General features: G+C 41.7%; 1 protein-coding gene across 1 annotated transcript; it reads left to right on the top strand.

Moving 5' to 3' along the window:
- Nucleotides 1–1,361: 1,361 nt before the first annotated feature.
- Nucleotides 1,362–21,141, top strand: LOC109402059 (nose resistant to fluoxetine protein 6). Its single transcript, XM_019674660.3, has 4 exons — nt 1,362–2,407; nt 2,466–2,781; nt 2,835–3,456; nt 3,516–21,141. Exons 1-4 carry the CDS (start codon nt 2,125–2,127, stop codon nt 4,281–4,283), a joined length of 1,989 nt encoding a protein of 662 aa, XP_019530205.2. The 5' UTR covers nt 1,362–2,124; the 3' UTR covers nt 4,284–21,141.
- Nucleotides 21,142–22,264: the final 1,123 nt, after the last annotated feature.

Raw genomic sequence — 22,264 nt, 5'->3', positions numbered from 1 at the left:
TCCGTTGAAGAGCTCACTTTCGCCCTAGGAGCAGCAGCGGCAAATCGGTAACCCCAGATGATATCAACTACCCTATGCCACAGTATCTTACTTTGTCTATTAAAGCTACTCTCCTGGGCCTTATCAACCAGAACTAGCGGAAAAACTCCAGTCCGCAAGAGTAGAACGCATGCATAATCATTCCGATTCCGAAGACCAATGTTCATGCCAGAGGGCCAGATAACGACCTGAGAATAACGACTAATTCCTTTAATGAGCTACGTTGGAGCTGCGTTGGTTTCTTCTTCAGGAACTTTCTTGCTCACAGAACTTTTCGTGATTGGGTCGGCAATACCGCTTCATCTCAATTTATTTCCTACCGCCAAACGTACATATTTTCATCGGCAACATTGGACTGGGTCCTAGCGAAAAAGCCGTAAAGGTTCACGAAATCTAAATTGACCGAAACAGGAAATTCAAAGAACATGTTAGCCGGGTGAAAGTCAACTGCCGGACAAGGGTCTCTAATCCGGACCATATCAAATCTCCATCGATCCCAATAGCCGGGACCTCCGGCTACGAGTGGCGAAAGTCCTCGTAGACAGCCGACGCGGGATGTACGGATTGGAGATCACCTCTATCTCCCGGCTACAATTTGAAGGACACTCTGTAGCGTAGCCTGTCTACAACGGATGCATCCTAGCAATCTCCGGTCTACGTCTCGCCGATTCCGCCATATATACGGAATTCGGAATGCTGTTCTTTCGCCTCAGGTCAGATGATACATGCTTCGTATAATGATCAACGGAAATGATAACACTAGTTTACAAAATAAAACGAAAGTAGTGAACTTCTGTCAACGACCAAAATTTTTGAAGCAAAATTTAGCACTGATTTCGAAACCGTGCTTCAAAAAATTTAAAGTAGAACAGTTTTTGAGTTTTAGCTCAATATCGAGTTTTACAACTTTTTAAAATATGGAATTTAATAAAATTCAAATATCTTGCTTTTTTTTTCAACCAATTTTAAATCTTTTTCCATAAATTAAAGGCTGAATATAATACCATTCGATCATCTGAATGCAGGTTTTGCGTCAGATTGATAAAATTCAAGATATTGGCGAGTTTTGGGAACGATCTCCCTTAATTTTAGCAAAATTTCCAAAAATATATGAAGAAATGTATTTTTTTCAATAAGAAAAATACAATTTAAAAATTCTTTCTCAACGTTTTTTTTCACATATCATATGTAGGCGAGATACAGTAAAAAAATCAGATCAATCGGAGCATTGATTACGGAGAATGAGGTGTGTGAAGTGAGCGACTTTGCTTGAAAATAGAACAAAAATCGATTTCAACTACTGTAATTTTTTTCCTTCGCGTTTTCGAACTCAGGGCATGATTCTACACCAAAAACGATCATCAGCTTACCGAGTTCAAAAATGCTGTAAACTAGTGTAATCGACATCACGGTTTATCATCTGCAACCTTAAAAATATAAGGTCATCAAGAACTCGTCACGTAGGGCAGTTTGTTTATAGCAATGCTTTTGTTTTGCCTAGTCGCTGCCTTCATTTTATGACGCCAGATTACTAGGATCTCATTTGAATAATGTTTGTTTTCTTACATAACTACGGTGAGGGTGGCATTCAACGTCTTGCGTTCTCAGTATCATCCTATTTGTTAACAAATTTGTTAACACCGGTTGATTTAATTATCATCCTACGGAAATGTGGACAACAAAACAAGCAATGATTCAATATTTAATCTTTAAGATCAATTCAAATGGAAGCAACAGGTATTGAAGAGCGTTTACCCTATTATGATAAAAATTGCTTATCTTTATCAGTCGCCTCCAAAGTAATAGAAATTCATATTCCTTCAAAGATAGCGAAACTCTAAGCTGTTATCTTTACTAGTTATGTCAACATATTGTCCACAGTTTTCATAGTTTCTAAAATTATCCGTTTCGCATGGTTTATTTCATCCTTCGCTCTTATCTACGTTGATTCTGATCTGGATTTTAACCAGTTTGAAGGAGCGTTTTGCGTTTCGAGTTAGTTTAAATAGCGGTATCCAGATAAAACAAGGTTCATTAGTTTTTCCGCAAGGATAGGTGTGAGTCTGTTTCGTTCGAGTTTGTAATATGTCAGCAATCTGGCTTGTTCCGTTAACGCTACTTGGTAACAGTTCACTGCCTGATGAAATCTCCACTCAGTACCGGATCCACACGAGCAATAATGTGAGCAACGAACTTCGCAATATTAGAATCGGCACTGAGGAGGTGCTGCTGTGGAATCGCCATTTCGTGGATTACCTTATGACGATCGGCAATGAGACTGTGAAGATTACCTCCGATTCCCGTTGTTTACTACTAACGCAGCAACTTGCCGATGCATACCTTCGCCATCAACAGCACGGACTGGAATGTGAGAGTTCTAGGATGATGATTCGCAATTGTCTAATTCGACGATTTCGTCCCAACAGGGTTCGATTCGTGGGCTACCATTCCAACTGGATTACAATACCGAAATAGACACACGTTCGACAATGTTAATCAATGTCGAGGCTTCGAGAGAGTCCGTATGCAGTACTGCATCTTTTCCGGAGCGTTGCCAAGAGGAATACAACCACTGGCTATGGGACTGTGTATCCCGCAAGTTTGCAGTTCGGATTTGGTTCGACAGCTGTATGGAGACTACTTGGAGATCAAAGGTTTCCAGCTGGAGTCTGCGGCTGAGCAACAACCGTACTGCATCAGGGATGAAGCGATCCAATATGACGGAGCGATGGTTACAGCTATGTGCGTATTGGTTTGAACACCGTTGTGAATGCATCTTAACAATCTCATTTCAGCTCTACATCCATCCTTATAGGACTCACCGTAGTGTGCGCTACGCTGTATGATCTTACAACGGAAGCAGTGAATCGTCATCCCAAGCCATTATACACCGCGTTCTCGTTGGCAAATAACGTTCGAAGCATCCTGCAGTTAGTCCCACGAATCAACGCCGCAAAACAGAAGTCCGATATGATCGATTGTGCGCACGGCATCCGATCGCTGTCCATGATCTGGATCGTAGTACTGCACGTTAACGAATTTCTACGGTTCGTTCCCTGGGAGAACGAACCGTCACGGCTGCAATATACCAATGGATTCATGTCTACGGTGTTGCACTTCAGCGGTTCTCTGGCGGTCGATACGTTCTTGGCATTGAGTGGATTGTTGGTAGCAATGAGTATGCTTCGGGAACTGGACAAAACGGGGAGATTCAATGCGTTGAAGTTCTATCTGCATCGGTACATCCGGATTACAGCTCCGTTGGCAGCGCTGATCCTGTTTGTGGTATCCTTCGCGGGTTACATAGATGAAGGCGTATTCTGGAAAGAAAACATCGATAAAATAAAACAGCCATGCATGGATAACTGGTGGGCCGCCCTGTTACAAATTCAGAACTACGTAGATCCAGGGAATATGGTTAGACTAATTGCTACTACTGTTGTTATTAAATAACCATTCTACGTCTAATCCAACAGTGTCTTCCGTGGACGTGGTATCTCTCCGTGGATATGCAGCTGTACGTATTCGCGCCTGCCCTGATCTACCCGTTGTGGCGATACGGAAAGCGATTTCTCATCGTAGTTGTATGCTTTGCCGTATCATCAATGGCGTGTGTCTTGACCACATTTTACCGAAACCGGTTTAGATTAGGCTTCATCGCACCAGGCGTGAATGCCCGTAGATACATTCTGACGTACTACGCAACTCACGCCCGGATGGCAGTTTGGTTGTGGGGTTTGGTCTTCGGATATCTACTCCACAAGACCAAACACACTGGAGTGACTCTGCCAAGACGCTACTGGGCCGCTGGATGGATTTCGTGTTTTGCGTTGCTTGGAACGATCATCTTCTCCAACTACCAGATACAGTCTAAGAATGTGGAGGACTACCCGTTCGTATTTGACGCGTTCTATGAGTCTCTGTCCCGATCGGTGTTCGCCTTCTGCGTTCTGTGGATTGTCCTGGCCTGCGTCAACGGAAAAGGCTGGTTGGTGGATGAGTTTCTTGGAGCCTCCTTGTGGCAACCGCTATCCCGGTTGTCGTTCACCATGTATCTGTTGCACATACCGTTGCTGGTGATGGCTTCGGTTGCTTCAGCCAAGACGTCCAGTTATTTCAGCATGATCGAACTGTTCTATCGGATATGGGGTACTTTCGGATTGACGACGACTGTGGCCTTGCTGTGGAGTTCCGCCTTCGAGCTGCCGTTTGTGACGCTGTCTAAGCTGTTTATCCGAGGATGACGGCTCTGATGAGAACTCTGAGGATGAGGACGGATCGGTAATTACATTACTCAACATGTTATGTATATGAACGTACGGATGTAAACTTGGTAAATCTCCAACGAATTTCACTATTGTATGTACTAGAATCATAAATTTAATCATAAGATAACAAGTTTCTTTTATTCAATGGGTTCAATGAGCACTTTCAGAAAATTGCCTTTGAGAACTTAATCGTTTGACAAGTTCGGCGATTGTTTTATGTCCACGAAAGTCAAGAAATGTGGACCGTGTTAAGAATATCACTCAGACATTCTCAGTAGTCTTGCTCGATAACTGGGCGTTCATCATCCGAGTAGTCCTTAACATGGTACGATTTTCAATAAATCCATCAATTTGTCTGCTCTGTGGATGCCATAAACATTAACTTCAGAACATTGGGAACCAGTACATCAGACTGAGCAGCAAAAGTCGGACTGGTGGAAAATGTGTCTAAAGCAAAGTACCTGCTGATACGTAGAACAGACCAGGACAGATTTCATTTAACCTTGCTTTTGCATCACGTCGGCAGCAGCTCGCTGACGTAGTGTATGGTTTGAGTAAAAAATTACCCTAATGCCAAAGGAGGTTAAAGAACTAGTGTTATGGTAGACGAGGTGATTAAGTATTTTATCTACCTCAGAACTTTTGCCAACGACTGCCAATAACGTGAGTCGTGCAATACGAAAGCCCGTCATCAGTGGCAGTCGTGTTCTTTAGAATGGAAAAGGGCCTTAGCATCATTTATGTAACCAAATCTAGAAGTCTGATGTTTCGTTACGACTGTGGGTTCAAATCCAGAAGGATACGGTGGGCAGGGTATGTTGCAAGAATGTCTACAAAGTTGGAATTCGATTGGTTTAGGGAACCATGGAGGGTAGCGAGCAAGATAGGCTGACCAAATCAACAGATATCAATATCTCAATTTTCCAGTGAAACGTGGTGTGTATCAACAGAGCATATTAGCTACCTAAACGTATTCATCTGTCTGCGGTACCTAATTCGTATATGACGGCCTCATACATTCTCTAATACTGATCTCCATCATCGATGTCACCAAAATTCTCTGGGGACACCGACATCAGAACTCCGGTTACTAATCAACCCAACCAGATTACAGTGCAACTCCCTTCTACTCAATTATCTTTTAATTCATCAAATGCTACCGATTCGTACCAACCCGCAGCTCAACTCAACCCGCGAGCTTCCAACCTCTCCACTACCAGCGTTGATGAACCAGCATTTTCACCAGCCCCGGAAAATTTGATTGACAACTAGCGCCACACCTGCCCGCACTTGCAGCAGCAGCATTCCATCCCTTGCCTGGCGGGATTTGATCCCCTGTAATTTTCTACAAATCCCTCTCTATCGACCGCCGTTTTTTGTGTCGTTTTCGCCGTTTTCGGCGGCAGGACTGGATTATGACTCACTTCGGGTTTAGTCGTTCTGTTTTTCCTGCCAGACATTCGTCATCTGTCTCCCCAATTGCATACCCTGCGGGCGCAATTTCATTCGGTACACTCCCCGAAAAAAAAAAGAAAAACTGTAGAGGAAACCGGAAGAAAGCCGAAAGGACCTGCCTTGCCGCGGCGAATTTGATATTAGCTTCATTGACTGACGGCCGGGCTGGGTTGTTTGGTTGGATCCCAGACGGTTGCCTTTTTTGCGTCGTTTGTGTACTCTGCGTCCTCGTCGGGAAGACGGTAGACTACGCTGCGGCAGTCTGTCAGGATTTGTTGCATCGGGCAGGCAGGGTGGAAAATGGATTTTCCATAACTCCCCCGTTGTTGCCTGACTCGGGCTGTGGCGGTGGAGGTGGTGGAGGCGGTAATGGAATATTCATTAAATCTACTAAACCAACTCCGCGATTTGGCCCGAGGGGGCAAGGTGCGGTGCGGTTGAAGTGCGCCGTTCGCTCTGCAGGTTGCCTCTTTTTGGGAGATGTTTTAAAGACTTAGAGCATCACTACCGGTAGTTGTTTAATTCGATGAATTGGTAGTGATTCTTGTCTCTTTTCATACTCCAACTGTTACTACTCGAATGTAATTGCACATTAGAAAATAATCGTATCAGTTTGTTGTTTTGAGTTCAGAATCAACAACCATTCTACAAATAGCAACACCCGATAGTGATGCCCTTAACCGGGACAATACGGAGTCGTTGTACCCAAAACTGTGCCAACAATGAAGAATGCTGGTTGCTTGAGGAGTAGAAAACTCGGAAGCAATTGAAAGTGAGAACGTGCAACTTCTACTCCCGATCCGGACGGACGGACGGACCGACAGACGGAACCGGGAAGTGAATAATTCATTCCTTACTCAGTTATGACAGCGTTTTTCACTCTTCCGGACTGGTAGAGTGGATGGGTGAAACCTTGGTTCGGGACCAAGTTGTAAAAGTAAGTGGGTGCGAGTTCTGTTTGAGTTGTTTTCCGAGGATCCAAATTGGATTGAAATTGAGCCGAGGAAATGGTCGTATGCTGGAATAGGTAGCAGAATTTGTATAAGAATGGGTTTCTTCAAAAGGAAGGTAACACAGAAGTCTCTTTTCCAGGGGTTTCGCATTAGAAACTTGCCGAGTTTCCATTGGATGTTTCAGCAAATCGATGCGCTCAACAAATTTGGTCGCACCTGATCAGGTCATCTATCCAAATCGCTTAAAACCGTCATAAATCCATTGAACCAAAATCGAACAGAATATTTGTCGGTTCGCAATCCACTATTTTCGTTATATGACTTTCATATCGTAAGTTCCACCATTTTATTGAGTAAATTTTGATATTTCCAGGATGATTTTCAATACTGGCTGTACAAGCACTATAGATTAGATTAGATTAGTAAGTTCCACCATTTTATTGAGTAACCAAGCAACAATTTAAAGTCCTATAAGTTTTAAGGTGGTTTTGAAAACTGTCATAGAACCTGAATAATTTTACTCTGCTTTTATGATAGCTTTCATAACAAATGCTTAATCAATCCAAGCATGGGTTAGTTAGTGTGTTTATTCTTATTGTCTTTCAGTAGCAGTTTGTCAAAAATATCCTCATCCTGCAAGAATCGAACAAATTAACTGGATCACGTGAGAATTAATTACACTCTAGCTTTCAGAGACGAGTTCTTCGCAAACACAAAAGTGTTAGTCTCCTATCTCGTGAGCTTTCTTCGAATGCTATTTTCTGATCTCCAATAGCGCTGGAAATGGGTGTATTTTCAGAAATCCCTACAAACTCACATTGTTGAAGGCTTTCTGCAGAAGATCTACTAAATATACACTACCCGTCATAAGTATGGACTCACAAAAAGTATTGCAACAATATTGCATCACCCTGACTCACCTCGATATCTCTAAAACCAGAACACCTACAAAAATGCCGCCTTCAGAAAAGTTGTTGCTCTTGGGCTTCTGAATAACTTACCTGAAGATAGCATCTTTGTAAGTCCTCAGGTTTTGGAGATACTGAGGTGAGTCAGGGTGATGCAATATTGTTGCAATACTTTTTGTGAGTCCGTACTTATGACGGGTAGTGTATGTTTTAAGGTATACCGTACAATGCAGCTGAAAGCAATACATCAAGAATTCTCAAAAGGCCTAGGCGGCATCTTGTTCTCTCCAGGCGGCTACCGATGTACGTTAAGTATTTAGTCAATTATCTAAAGATCTGTTCCTGTCACGGATTTCATAAAAAAAAACCACTCTCTTAGAAATCCTTTGGGTTCCTTCCTAGAAAAGCCCCTGGGTTTGCTAGAAATTAGCTAAAGGATCTTTTGTAGTAAAAATATAGTTTTCTGCAAAAATGTTCATAAAGTTTCGTTGAAAATCTCCTCGGTAGTCGCGTGCAATACGCTAGATATGATTCAAGGAGTTCTGGAGAACAATTAATTTATTGCCCTTTTCCGGCTATAAAAGTCGGTCAGAATGTTTGAAAGAGACGTAAAAACTTGAAGCATTTGAATGCAAACGGGTGTTTAATTGACATATCAAGAGAAACACTTCTGTAAAAAAATATCACTTGTTTTGGTTGGATTTGAACCCACGACTCGGTATCGCTAGTCCGACGCGAGCTTTAACCAATTAAGCCGCAGAACAAGCTACGATTCTGCGAAATAGAAAGGCAAATTGGATTCGAAGCGCCACCCTGATCGGATCCGTTTTTTCACAACAATACGCTATCACTTGTCCGTAGGCCGCTTCGATGTAACTGTATTCCATTATGAGGGATTGAACTTAGGGTATCGCGCCACTTGGGCGGTGGCTTCTATATTCGTCTGTTTCCCACTATAACTCAGTCAATTTTGAACCAATAGACTTGAAATGTTGTACACGGGTAGATACTATACCTATCTCACCGCATTCCAAAAATTGTGTCAATTGGTCAATTTGACTGAGTTATAGCGGAGAACAGACGAAAATAGAAGCCACCGCCCAAGTGGCGCGATTCCCTACTAGATTTTTGGTAGTGCTTGTGGAAAATTTTCATATAAATAAAAACGACTTTACTACACTACTACTTTTCAACAAAGGTATTAAAAAAAACATTCGGTATGAATAAAAGTAGTATTTACTACAAGTTTTGGGTAGTTAGTTAGTACCAAGGGTTTCTATTGGTGGGGTAACGAAGAAAATCCTACGATAAACTCTGGAGAAAACCTGTGATTCCAAAAACTCTTTCAGGGTTGGCAATTCTTTCAGTGATTCGTTTAAGAATTTTCTTGGACATCTGTCTAGATTTCGTTCCTAGATTTCTCTGAGGATTTTTTTTGAAATTGTTACAGTGATTCTTATGTCAATTCTTTCCTGAATTACTCCTTGTATTTCTACCGCAATCACTTCTTTATATTGTTTCGCGGTTTCTCGTAGAATTCTTCCCGCAATTTCTTTCGGAAGCTTAGTTTTTTTCCTCGGGTATCGCTCGATTTCTTCAGGAGTTTACCCAAGATACCATCCATAGGTTTTTGTTTTTGTTAATTTGCGCCCAGAGTTCATTCCGATATTTTTTTAGATGTTTCTCCCAGGATTTCTGCAGAAATTTTTCACGGGGTCTCTGCAGGAAAATCGCTCAGGTTTTCTTGCAGTTTTTTTCCCGATATGCTTCCAGACTACAATGATATATATTGCCCTTTACTGGCATTCACTAGATTTGCTGGTATGTCTGAAACATTCTGGAAAAACTTGTAATTAGAATGTTGGTAAATGACAAAATGAGAGATGAAATTTGTGATAAAAAAAATCTGGTGGAAAACAAACCAGCAAAAATCACGTTCTGGTGGAATTCGAATCCAAAATTCTATATTCGCTAGACCGGCGCTTTACCCAACTAAGCCATAGAACATGTAACGATTCTGCGCAATAGAAGGCCAAACTGAATCCGCTACTCATCCCGGGGTTTCCAGTTAAGGTTTTCAGAGATTCCTTATAATTTTTATAATATTTCCTCCCATGAATTCCGTCAGAAACTCCAGCAAAATGTCTGAAAGAACTCCGGCAGTGCTTGAATCCGAGTGATAATAAACAAAACTCTCAGTTATCAGCGCCAACCACCACTACAAACAAACATGCAAAAGGAACAAAGAGAAACCGAACCAACTGCAACTGCTGTTCCTCATCGATTGGTTGGCTTGTGAAGCAAACTGACCGCAGACCATTCGTTATCTTTTGCGGCGGATTTATTAATTGCTCAAAACTTATAAAAACAGTCATGTCGTTGGTTAAGGAATGTTGGGCGTGACTATTCAAATCGATTTAGTTTAAGTTTATGTCATCTGGAGTGTAATAATGGGATGAATACCAAGTACATTCATTGCCGTATATACCGACGAAGAGAGAAATTCAGAGAGCCACACAATCATCTCTACACTCTCTGCTTTAGAAGCATGTTAGCCAATGTAGGCCACTGTAGGGTTGGTCATAGAGGTGCAAATTTTGCTCCGTGCGGAAAAAAACGCTTCACGTATCAAGCATTGATCGCCAGGGGCCACTATTAGGAAGACTTAGAATTCCAGGAAAATTTCTGATATAGATTTTTTGAAGAGCTCTGTGAGTTATCTCGAGAGACTCCATAAAATACGTAGACGCTTAAGGTGGAGAGGGAGCGTCTAGTCCAAGTCTACGCTCTACTAAGTTTATGGCTGGCACCTGAAATCTCAGGACGATCATTGCAATAAATCCTGGAAAAAAAATATATCGACAATTCTGGAAAATCTCTGAATGAAATCGCGGATGAACTCCATAAGAAATACCAGCAGTAGCTCATACATGAAGCTCAAAAGGAACTTCGGAAGAAACCACGGAGAATATCTTGAGAGAAAGTCCAAATAAATTCTGAAAAACGCTGAGAGACATACCGGGAGCATCGCTGGAAGGAATATTGTAAGAGAAGTTGGCCGGGGAAAAACTTTGAAAGGAACTTCAAGATATATCTACGACAACGTTCGAGAAATGTCTCGATAGAAACTTCTGTAGAAATCCCAGAAAAAACTTCGGAAGCAATCCAGTAAGTGATTCCGGGAGTAATACAGGAAAATACTTCTGATAGGAATTTCAAATCGAACTACTGCATAAAATTCAAAAGCTTTTGAAGAAATCTTTGGAAGAAACTCTAATAGATATTCCAAGGATAACCTCTGTAGTTCTCCGGGAAAAACCTCGACATGAACATCGGAAGGAATCAAGGAAATCATTCAAGAGGAATGCTGAGAAAAACTCTAATAGAAGTTGTACGACAACATTTAAACGATATCCTGAGAGAACCTTTTGTTGAGTTCTCAAAATATACCCTGAGAGAAAATCCACCATTTATTTGGGTAAAATACAGAAGGAACTCTGATATTAATCTAATTGATGTAAGTGACTGCGAGCAATACCAGAAAAACCTGTAGAAGTTATTCGACACACAAAAACTTGAAAATTAGAAAACACGGAATGTTGATTGATTGGCAAATTGAGAGATGAAATTGTGAAAAAATGCGTTCTGGCGGGATTCGAAATCACGACTCCGTATTCGCTTAACCGGCGCTTTAACCAACTAAACCACAGAACAGGTAATGATTCTGTGGAATAGAAAGCCAAACTGACTCCGAGCCCACATCATGAACACTCCTATTTTCACAATTCCACCTCTCTTTCGGCTTAGATGCCAAGCTCTCAACACGCTCGCGGTTGTAAAAGCGCTGGTCTAGCGAATACGGAGTCGTGGGTTCGAATCTCACCAGAACGCAATTATTTTCACAATTTCATCTCTCAATTTGCCAATTAATCAACAGTTTGTGTCATCTAATTTCCTAGTTTTTCTCAGTATAACGTACTAGCAAATTGGTACATATGAACCTGTAAAGGGCAGCAAAGACATGTATTATTTCCCATAAAAAATGATGGATTCTGACTTCCAAATTCAGCTGGATAGAGCCCCTGCAGTAGGCCGTCCCTTATTTTGCAGAAATTGGAAATGTTATAAGTTCGTTAGTGGAAAATGATCGTTTTAGCTAAGAAATGATCGTGTCAAAATTTGAAGTCCGTATCTCAAGGCTAAGTGGTCCCTCAAGGGGCCTAAAGTTGTCAAAAATTGTATGGGACCAAAAAAACATGAAATATTTTTCGACAAAAAAATACGCTAAACCGGTGATTTTAGGACCCTAAAGGGCCAAAAATGTGCTTAGATTTGCGATATCTCTACTCGTTTCCAAGATCAAAAACTAGTGTTTTCCATTCCCCTTAAGACTGCGAAGCCAAACTGTATCAGTACATAATCTCAGTCGTATCCAGAAAGAACTCGAAGCAGCTAAGAAGCAAGCTTTGTTCCAGTGAGGACGTTATGCCAAGAAGAAGAAGAAGAAGAATGTCACGTATTCTGTTCAACGCATATAGAAGGCTGTACTAAAGGAATGCTTCATCGGTGAATACCGTTCAGTGGCGATTCCCTAACCTCAAATCTACCTGTTCAACGAATGTAAATTCTTGGAATTTCTCAACAAATTGGTTTGAAATTTGTAAAAAATGTCGAGAATAGTAGTTTCCGTCCATTTTCTACTCGATCCGGATCATGTACTCTCCGAAAATGCAAGTTTTATGGTCGTTGAACAGGTAAAAAGTGAGGTTACGAGACGCCACTGATACCGTTTTAAAGAGAACTAATAAACGTATACTCTGCCACAAATTCTGGACAAGTACCATTCTCTGGGAGTTTCACCGGGCATTGTTGTGTAAATTCCACTAGGAGTTCCAAAGAGAATTTCTCTGAAGTTCCATCTCCAGGAATCCTCCAGAAGTTCCACGGAGAATTCTCAGTTTCACCTCAAATTCCTTTAGGAGTTTATCAGGATTTTTTTTTTCTAGGAGTGTCTCCAGGAGTTTCTCTAGCAGTTTTGTTGCACAAAGCATTTGATTGCAAATTCAGGCCCAGCTCATTAGCTAGTTTATCGCCGGGTGCGAACAATTTTAGCCAATCATGAAAAAAGCTGTTGTGATGTTCCGTTCGCAATAATAGCATAAACATCGTCGACTGCTTCTGGCCGGGGGCTTCAAGGTGTTTCCTGTCGTTGCCCCATCTTCCCATAAATCATTCACACGTGAAGTCATTACGCACCGATTAGGCCCGACCCGACCGAACGATCGAAAGTGAAAATCTCCTAAACGGAAACTAATGGCCTCCGTCATCACTTCAGCGCAGCACCGCACCATCATCAGCAACGCAACGCATCACAGTCCGTCGGGTAGCGGAGTTGATTCTGCATACATCTCTAGTCTATAAGCATTAGACAACATCCTGTGGAAGGCAGTTTGGAATCGCAATCACTTCATGGTTTGAAAATAAACCATGACAGCGACATGGTCGCACTCTGACTTAACACGGCGACAGATCAACATCTGAATGTCTGTGTATTATCCGATCAGCAAGACGATGGTGATGATTTCATCATCTACCTACAAGGCGTGAATTCTTCTTCATTGAGGATTTCTTCGATTGATCTCCCTCCCAAAGTTAACGTCGCACCCCTTTCTGAAATACAATCTGGATCCAAGAAAAATGTCCGAAACTCGGTTGAACTTGAGTTTGCGGAAAAAACATCAAACTTCTGATCTGACCCTGTTTCGGGGCGCGTTGTTTTCGTGATGAGACATTTGGACGCATAACATGTACTCGCAGAGAAAACACACGTAGATATTAATAGAACCCCAACGGGCACCGGTCAACGATGATGCTGTCATCGCCGCGCCGCGATGTGAGTCAAATGCTGGTCAAGGGCGTCTCGCAATGCGGCTGATGTAGCGGTAACATTCCATACAATTGATGAGACCTTTTCTGGCAACATCGAAAGCTGGATTGTTCTTCTTCCAGAATGGAATCGTCAAAGATAGGGGTAAACGTGGACCGGTCACGTTTTGTCTTTTCCGAGAGTTGGCCATTGTTGGAGTGGGGAAAATGCGCCTGGATCAGCAGAAAATACCCGGCCATGAATATATTGTTAGATGACGTGAAACTTGGGAAGGTTATGACCTGGAATGAGGGAGAAACGGCACAGGTCGAGGGAGGTGGGTGTGCATGACATCTTTATTCTAACGAGGGGTGATAAATTGTGCGGGTGGTTGAGCTCGACTTGGAAGGACCGAATGAGGTTGGATAAAAGGGAGTGACAAGCAGCACTTTGTGTGTTTAATTTATCTCTCTGTATGGAAAGGCAAAAAGCATGGAGCTGCACAGTGGTATAACGGTTGGTCTTCTAGATCAGAAACTATAAGCAAGCGGCCTATGCTCCGGCCTTCAAGAATGTTTGGACTATGTAATAGAACGACCAGCGACATAATTACTGGAGATTATCAGCTAATGCCTTTTGAGATATATTCGCTTTAAAAGTTTGATAATATATCATACGCAGAATATCCGGCAAATTAACGATTTCAGCTCATTTGGTTTTTTTTATCTGTATTATCGAGATTTTTAGTTCTAGACTAGTTCATCTCGGGACCCACGCTTTACTTCCCTTCAGAAGGAAGAACTCACATTTAGTAAGTTTGTCGGAAGGGGGATTTGATCCCAGGTCCTCGGCGTGATAGTCAAGTGTTCTGACCATCATTCCAGGTTCGCTCCCAGCTCATTTGGTTTTGTAAACCTTGTTGGACTTATGCCGCTTTAAAACTACATATAAGTTACCGGTTACGTTCGTAGATCTAAAACAGCCATTTAGACTTCTCCCGACGTTTCGACTCTAATTCGGGTCTTTTTCAAGGGACATAAAACTTAAGCTTTTTCAATAATAAAGCAGTCATTCAAAGTTGTGGCATTCAAGTACTTTTTTCTTCACATTTTTTGGCCTTGATCACCACTACTGTGCACCTCGTCTCGCTCTCCATCGAGAAAAGTAGCAACAGTCTAACTGCACTTCCAGGAGTGATTTCAACCTGCTTCGAAGCATTAGTCATCCGTCGAGGTTCATATACTGCCTGGCTGGATGGTATGAGTGTTGTAAAGAGTTGATTGCTCATTGGAATTAATCGAGCTTTGAGAGCGAGAGCAAGAGTAATAGCAGTAGAGACCATGTTAGTCTTCTGTAGCATGACTATTGAGTTATTAGCTCCCCAAGTATGGATCCATTGAACCAAGCAGCAGGCACGTAGACGCCATTTGTTAGAGCGGAAATGCAATTCTAGGAAATAAATGTGAATCGTAAATTCATACAGTAAGATGTACTGTTTTTTTGTTTGTTTTGGTCTGGGAGTAACCTCAGACGTGATTCGAACAATTTCGTTTTGCTGCCAGTCAATAACTCATATTGATTGTGTCAAATCACAGTCGACGAACGTAAACATTTTAACGATTGGGATCGTTCGAGGCAACCATCGAGGACCGCAGCACAACCGAAAGCATTCATTTGATTCGAGTTAACCTCAGTTAACGTAGTAGTAAATCCTGGCGTCCCAATATACAAACCATCATTGTCATCGTCGTCGACGACGTTTTTCTCTTGCACTTGAGACCCAGATCAAGAGGAATATGGTTACCAATAAATAACTGTGTACCGTGTTCGTTCGCCTTCGCAGATCATTACCAGCGAAGAACGATTGAGATGCACGTACTTGGTACATCTAAGGTACATCTATATCTAGATGGCTGCAGTAGGATGCAACAGCAGGGCAGCCTCAATCGGACTGATGCAACATTATTTTTGCGGTAGAATGTCTCATCCAGTTTTGAATGGAAACGAGTATGGTGGCGCGTGATGACGACGTCGATGATGATAGTGTATGTGTTTGTCATTAGGTGGGAATGTGGTTCGATTGCAATTCATTCAATGCCGGCTCTTTGCGAGCGGGTTCCAGTTTTAGTCGAACCGGTACTTGTTCTGGCGAAACATGGAGGAGCAGGTGTGATTAGACGAGTGCTAAGCTTTTATATGTATTGTTACTATGCTGTTTTTTGTTCCTTAACATAACAATTTACCCACTTATTCAAAGTTTGCTTTTCGGTTTGTAATGAATTTCCTGAATATGTAGTAAACATTTTTTTTATCTGTATTAACGAGATTTTTAGCCCTAGGCTAGTTCGTCTCCGGACCCACGCTTTACTTCCCTTCCGAAGGAAGAAAACTCACATTGTGTGAGTTTGTCGGGAGTGGGATTCTATCCCAGGTCCTCGGCGTGATAGTCAAGTGTTCTAACCATCCCACCGGGTCCGCTCCACATGTAGTAAACATGTCAGATAATGAGTTTATAGGTATCGTATCATAATCAAATGGTATTATGAAATAGTTTTTTATGCTTCCTTATCATGAGTAACTCTCGCTGAGACCGGCCCACTATTTACACCTTGTCTTCAAATATGTTTTAGGTGGCGATTTTCTGAAAGTCCTCGCCATTCCATCAATTGAAGCTGAGACATATGTGCAAAACATATAAAAAAAAGAGATGATTTTTTTTCTAACAAAAGTTATCTGCAGTTTTGTAAATCTTTCCGCGACTCCTTTCGGTGTTCCTTTTGAAACTTCCCCAGGAGATCTTCCTGTGGAGATGAACTAGCATCGGGCTGAAAATCCCCCTAGTGAAGCTAATAATAATCATCTTCCTGGGATTTTTCCCAGAGCTGCTACAGGAGTTATTCCTGAGATTTCTGCGAAGGCTCTTCCAGGAATTTCTTCAGGTGTTTTTCACAAATTATATGTACGAGTCCCTCCCTGGATTTCTGTCGAAGTTTCTCCTGTAATTCATTCAAGAAATTTCCTTGAGCTTTCTTCTAGAAAAGTTTCCCTGGATTTTTACAGGAGTTTAAGCGGGGATGTCTCCTAAGGTTCTCGTGGGATTTCTTTTGACGTTTAATCAGAGATTTCTCTTAGTGTTTCTCCTGAGACTTCTCTCAGAAGATTCCTTCCGGTGTTGGTCCTGGAAAGTCTCTCGAAGTTTTTCTGGATCGCCCTATCCTGTTTTTGTTTCGGAGTGCCTTCTGCGGTTTCTGTAGAAGCTATTGCTGATATATCTCATGCAGTTCTTTCCGTGATTTCTTTCAGAGCTTTTCCAAGCTTTTCCTAGTAGTTCTTTACCGGATTTTTTTGCAGTGGTACATCTGAGATAGGGATAGTTCCCAAAGCTCTTACCGCAATCCATACCAAAAATTGTTTCGAGATTGGGGATGCTCCTTTTGAGATTTTTTACTAGTTTCTTCCGGAGTTCTTGCAGGGATTTTTTCTTGTTATGTCTCCTGAAATTCCCGGAGAAATGTCGGAAAGAATCCTTCCACCTTTCATCTGCCGAAAAACCCCGCAAAGACTTATTAGAACTTCCGAAGAAATCCTGAAAAAATCTGGTATATATCGTAAAAATGTTTTGGAAGTAATCCCACGAGAAAAAATAGGAAAGGAGGAACTCTGATATCTTCTATGGGAAATTCTGGGAAGACTACGGGTGAAATTCCGCGCGAAAAATCGGAAAACTCTCTGGATGAATTTCTGCAAAAATCTACTAACTACTAAACAAAATTCCTGAAAAAAAACTTTGGATAAATTTTGGAAGGAATTCCGGATTCCTCAGCGAGAAACTTTGAAAGCATATCGGAAAAACCTCTGGAGGAGGGTACTATAGCAGTGACCTCTTGTAAAAAAAAACTGCAGAAATCTAGGTGGAAATCTGGCAGAAATCCCAGGAACAACTTTCAGAAATCCCGAAATACCGAAAAACTCTCAGAAAGAACTGTTTATGGGAGCATATAAAGTAAAAAATCCTCTGAATGGATACTGGAGAACTGGAGAATACCAGAGAAGAACTCTGACAGACCTTCAAAATAAAAACCCTCTAACTATTCAAAGAAGAATTCTGGAAGTTCCTGTGTAAAACTGCGAAAGTATTTAAAGAACGAATTGCGTTAGAAATCCAAGGAGGAAGAAATTCAAGGAAGAATCATGGATAGTATTTCGAAATCTTAAAATTGCTACACCACCAGTCCAGAGAACTAATATTCCTTTTGCTTGTTTGAAAATAACAATTCGAGGAAAAATAGTAAAAAGCATTTGACCATCTTGAGCTGCTTGACAAATTTTGAGGCTGGAAGTCAGCATTCTACAGAAAAATAATAAAAACAATCGAAGGATAACGTTTTTGAAAAATTAGAATTATATGATATCTAACGTAGATCAGCGATGAATATTATTCTCAGTATATATTTTTTTTTTTCTAGAAATCTTCGAAGACATCATTTCAATCCAACAAACCGTTTTCGAGTTATAGTTTTTTGAAGAACTAAATTAGGTTACGTATGTGTTGATGTAGAAGTAAATAATTCATGAAATCCTACGCATGACCCAATGGCGATTCCCTAACCTCAAATCTACCTGTTCAACAACTATAAATTCTTGAATTTCATGAACAAATTAATTTGCAATCAGTAGAAAATGACATGATTAGTTGTTTTCACCCATTTTCATTTTGATTTTAGTCGTACATTCTTTAAAATTGCGAGTTTTAGGTGCGTTGATCAGGTAAAAAGTGAGGTTATGAGACGCCACTGGCATGACCAAATTTTTCATTCAAATTGAAAACTATCGAGTTTAAAATGGGATTTTTTTTCTTGTAGCGACTGACACTGAAGAAGATTACAAGTGGTAGTGGAAATACGCGTATCTGTCAAAGGATAAGCAAAATATGGCGGAATTAAAAGGTACGAAACTAATTACACTCATTCGAAAAAAAAAATGTTTTTGGACTGGAAATGTTTCATGTTTTACCTAGCTGAGTACCCTAGATATCCCTGGATTATAGGCCATGGAATATTATAATTTTTTATTTTTTTTAGTTTTTATTTTTGTGTATTTTAACTTAGATGCTAATTCTACACTCCAATATTATAAATGGATTTCATGCTTAAACAGCCTCATGCAACTATGGGCTCTCAAGTGACGAGTTCAATGTATGATTAAGGATCTCAAAGAACTTCCTTGAACATAAGTAGTCGGATCTACAACGGTAACTAGTTATCCCAAGAGCTCTGTTGAAGCGGGAAGAGTGATTCAATCACAACACTAATTTATCGTAGCAGATCTAAAGCCGTTGTTTGGTTGTTGATCAGCTCAAACTAAAACCAATTTTATTTCATATTAATTCTTTCCTTAAACTATAATATAAATGCACTTACAAATCTTAGTGTTCTTACTCCGCTAGGTTTCAAACCCTCTACAACTTCGATTCTATTGCACTCTCTGTCAAACTAATTCTAAAGCATTCGCTGCCGTATCTATGAACACCTTTTATTCGCAATAAATTATTGATAGGGTTACCATCCGTTGTTCGCGCGCCAACAAGCTCTATACTGAAACACCTTTGAATGTCCCCTAAAACTCCCGGGAACCCTTCTGAAACCCCCGACAAAGCCTTCAAACGCCTGTAAAGTCCCTCAACCAAAAGTCTGAAATCCTTCTGAAACGCTCTGCAACCTCCCTGAAGCTCCCCAAAAGCTCAAAAGAAATACTGTGATGCCCCCTAAAGCATGTTAAACTCGCTGAAAGCTTACGAAGTCCTCCGTAAACCTCTTTATGATCCTTGAAATGCCTTGAAACGGCTCTACATTCTGCAACCTCCTGATACTCCATGAAGCTTATCTGAGAGTCTATGGACCGCCTTGAAACGCCTCTTTAAGCTCCTTGGAAGCTCAGCTGAAAGCTTGCAATCTCTCTGTAACCTCTTAAAACGCACTGCAACTCCTTGACATTCCCCTGAATCTTGGCTTAAAGCCTGGACGTCTCCTAAAACTGCTGGGAACTGCTCTGAATCCTTCCTGAAATCCCCTTTGGAGCTCATCTAAATGCTTATGAAGCCCCATAACCTCCTGAAACGCTCTGAAACGCCTCTTAAGCCTCTGAAACTCATCCGAAATTTTGTGAACCTCCTAGAACCTGTCGGCAAGCCTCTGAAACACTTGAAAACACCTTGACACGCTTTGAAATGTCTCAGCAACCTCTTTCAAATTCCTTTTAAATCTCCCTTGGAGTTCATTTGAAAACCCTAATGATGAGCGCCCTAAATCCCAGTCCCAGGAACCTCTTTGAAACGTTTTGAAATGCTTTGCAACGCCTCTGGTTGTCCCTGATACCCTTAGAAGTCTAACTGAAAGCCTGTGGAACCCTCAAAATTTCCCGGGAACCCTCTATGAAACCCCAAAACATTTTGAAACGTCGAAAACTCCTGAAGCCCCGAAAATCCAAATGTGCGATCGGTACTATCTGTTTGCAATTTTATATATCGCAAAGCATACTTTTTGTATTTTCTACTGAGATGCTTAAATTGTTTCCTAATCATGTAATCAATCATTTAAACATACTAGCAATACTAGGCCCAACTGCCGAAAAACTCTTTCGAAGACCACGTAGTGATCCGGCGTTTGTTTCACGGAACAAGTTATACTGCAGACATAGCTTTCCTAAACAACGACATTTTTTATTCTTTTCTTTCCGAAAGAGAGATGGGTTTGTGGAAAAGGAGTGTTCACGGTGTTTCTTTGGAGTCAGTTAGGCTCTCTATTCCGCAGAATCGTTACTTGTTGGGTGGCGTGGCTTAGTTTGTTAAAGCGGCGGTCTAGCGAATACGGAGTCGTGGGTTCAAATCCCACCAGAACACGATTACTATCACAAATTTCTTCTCTCAATTTGTCAATTAGCAACATTCTGGGCCTTCTCATTACAAGTTTTACCAGTATGTATTTTCTTTCACTTGTTAAAAGAACAAATTCAAACTTGTAGAATATAACTGTGAACGTTCTTCCTGTTTGAGAACGATACGGTCTGTACCGATTTTTACCAACTGAAGACAAAAGTTTTACGTTACAACTCTTTATATCATTGTTTGATATGCGACAGAAGTTGCACTTCAATTCTAACAGTGTAGCTCAATAAATGACATTAAACAAAACTTCAAATGATCCACAGCAATCCCGCGCAACCGTTGTACATGAAACAACACCGACTTGTTCACCGCATACAGTTTCCGTCACAGCGCAGAGATCCCTGTTTTTTATGATCCCTGCCGCGTGATGAAACCGCAACAATTTTCAACCAACAACTGCCAGATGCTGTTACGCCGACAATATGTTGACCACGACTACGCGACGCGACGATGATATTCGGTCATTCGGCCTTCCATACTTTGATGTTTATCCACCCATATGTGCGCAACACAAGCTTCGCGGTGCGTCGTCTCCGCTGTTGGCGACTACATGTTCTGAAAGGGTGGTGGCGGCCGGCCAGCTCTGGTCATTCGTTACACTCGGTTTTGGGCGGTTGATCGCGTGTAGCAGCGCGTGGTGAGTAACGGTCATTTTTTTTAACAGCACCAATACATTGTCGGTAGGACCAGTACTGTGTTGCGATGCAGCTTGGGGAACGCGCCACGATGTTTGTTGTTCGGTTTGTTAGGTGAAGTGAATTGTTCGGGTGGATGCGTTTCAAGAAGTGGGTTTAAGAATTTACGATACCAGGAGAAGCGAAGTGATCACAGGTTGACGGTTTGAGTCATGATGAGAAATTAAGTGATGATGTATTAAGCTGTTAATGATTATGCGTTCAGGTGATGAAGATGAGGCTGAGACTAGTTCTGCTTGGAAAACGTCGTTGGACATGTTGTGATCTATTGAGTTATTTCTTATTTCTAACAGCTTGGGTCTGAGACTATTTGGGTAATTTTTGTTATAACTCGGTCAATTCACGGGGTTACGTTGCTGAACACGAAAGCTTGAATATGAATTCAGGATTCAGAATACTGAAAGATGGCTTTGAAGTTCTCAAAGTGAACTAGCTTATGCAGCCGTATCGCCGTAGAAGGAGAAGATGGGTATTTGACTGATTTGGGAAGGAAAGCAAGCTGTAACTACCGATGGGACGCTCCACGCGTCCTGTGGCATCGGCGTCCATACGCCCAGGCCAGCTCACCTCCAAAGTACCTCAGGGTCGGCATTGACCGGGGAAGACTTGAGAAACCCTACACTTACCTTTCAAATCACAAGCGAACAGTGGAAGGCCACCCTAACGTTTGGGAAATACTCTCTTACTTTTAGGCAATAAAAGATCAAGTTGAGCACATATCTACATATCTAATAGGAATTTATTTGAGACAAAGGGAATGTCTAACACTGTCGACTTTATCGTTGGGGCCCATAACGTTGTTTCGTGGACGGAGAAGGGAGAGGGTCAAAAGCGCATACCTTCGGGTGTGTTGATGGATCCACGTGTTCAGGGAGCGGCTGTTAGTGGGCACGTCGCGACGCCGGCGACGGCAAAACGAGGCGTCCTGCGGAGCAGGCTGGAATTACGCCGATGGCGGGATCGACGGTCGGACAGACGGCCATGGAGATGTGCACCGTTACAGGGCTGGTACGCACTCGCCGATCCTGGATTGTTGAAGCTCTATTCCAAAAGCCGTTGACTGTAGGCTACGGAATCGATGCGGTTGGGTTTTGGATAATCCGGGGTCACGCATGGAAGCAACGGAGCGTGCACCGG

Source organism: Aedes albopictus, chromosome 1 (assembly GCF_035046485.1).
Source record: "Aedes albopictus strain Foshan chromosome 1, AalbF5, whole genome shotgun sequence".
Lineage (NCBI taxonomy): Eukaryota > Metazoa > Arthropoda > Insecta > Diptera > Culicidae > Aedes > Aedes albopictus.
The sequence above is the reverse complement of the archived record's forward strand: the minus strand, read 5'-3'. Positions and strand labels throughout refer to the sequence as shown.

What these genes read in the sequence shown, in the direction of transcription:
- LOC109402059 (XM_019674660.3), top strand. Translation starts at nt 2,125, where the DNA reads ATGTCAGCAATCTGGCTTGTTCCGTTAACGCTACTTGGTAACAGTTCA. An exon ending in TCAACAGCACGGACTGGAAT is followed by an intron (nt 2,408 to 2,465) that starts GTGAGAGTTCTA and finishes TCGTCCCAACAG; the next exon opens with GGTTCGATTCGTGGGCTACC. An exon ending in GGAGCGATGGTTACAGCTAT is followed by an intron (nt 2,782 to 2,834) that starts GTGCGTATTGGT and finishes ATCTCATTTCAG; the next exon opens with CTCTACATCCATCCTTATAG.